Source organism: Fomitopsis serialis, assembly GCF_022376445.1.
Source record: "Fomitopsis serialis strain Sig1Antser10 chromosome Unknown B0H18scaffold_706, whole genome shotgun sequence".
Taxonomy (NCBI): Eukaryota; Fungi; Basidiomycota; class Agaricomycetes; order Polyporales; family Fomitopsidaceae; genus Fomitopsis; species Fomitopsis serialis.
In genome coordinates this window covers 14429-15524 of record NW_025955666.1, presented here as the reverse complement: position 1 = coordinate 15524, position 1096 = coordinate 14429, and the positions used below count along the sequence as shown (strand labels likewise).

Here is a 1096-nt window from a genome sequence, read left to right as displayed (position 1 = left end):
TCTATTTCCTGCAGGGCATCAGGCTCAAAGCATGCTGCGAGACGATCCATCAGACCGTCTCGCAGGCTCTTCGGCATTGATTTGCAAACATTTGCAATCAAGCCTGACTGTACAGACTGTATAGCGAGTACATCCCTGTAGATACGGACGTCAGACTCACAGAACAGTTCATATTGATTAGTCGTACTCAAATAGGTCTCGTTTGACCCTTACGTATCCCTTGCTGGCCGGGCGCATGCCATCCACGTACAGTGTTTGTAGCTGTCAATTTGCGAACGTGTTACATCATAGGATTAGGAGTACATGGACTGCAACTTACCACTGATCGCAGCTCATCTAGGCTCGCAGGTTCCATAGCTTTGCTAGCCAGGTCCCGTTGAAGCTCTGTCCATCGTGAGTTCTTCTCTCTATTCCTTGGAGGTTCGAAATGTCGGTTGTGAGTTAGCTCTGCGTCGTATTTCGAAGCGACAGTCGTTGCACGGATGGCAGCGCAGATTGGCGAAGCAGACACTAGCGGTTCGCCGGAAGAAGATGGTTGCGGTAGCGGCGTGAATTGATCAAGTGCGAGTAGTGGCGATAATTGTGACAGCGATGTGAGAGGGGAAAGGGGTTCTTCACTCTGGCTATGATTAAACTGAGCCCAGGCATCTGCGTTGCGTGGGACGGCCGTAAAAGAGCTGTGTGGGAGGTAGTCAGCGTCATCAACAAACTGCTGGTTGTGTTAGTCACTTACTTTGACGGAAGAGCACTGAATAATCTGTCAGAGATATTGAGGTTGCTGCATAGGCTGTCAGCCGGGATGCCCAGCGCGGTGAGTGTATCTACTGTGAATAGGTCGCCCAGTCGGATAGGGGAACGACTACAAAGAGAAGCCACAGTAGGAATGACAGTCTGTAGGACTTGTCTTCCAACTGGGCTCTCTAGATTGAGTTAGGTATTTAGTGCGCGCAGCATGAAGCGATCAGACTTGGCACTCACCAGGATCTGGGCACCGCAATATATTGGCGAGGTCTGACGCCAGATTACCGTCCGCCTCAATGAACGGCACACGTAGGTTCGTGTACGCCATCCACACAAGTATGTAGATAGTTCCTTT

The 1096-nt window shown here is 50.5% G+C and overlaps 1 protein-coding gene across 1 annotated transcript; it reads right to left on the bottom strand.

Moving 5' to 3' along the window:
• Nucleotides 1-729: 729 nt before the first annotated feature.
• Nucleotides 730-1096, bottom strand: B0H18DRAFT_898559 (uncharacterized protein; the record flags this gene model as incomplete). Its single annotated transcript, XM_048041432.1, has 2 exons — nucleotides 730-920; nucleotides 979-1096. Coding segments are annotated over 2 exons (309 nt in total), but the record flags the coding sequence as incomplete, so codon positions are not given.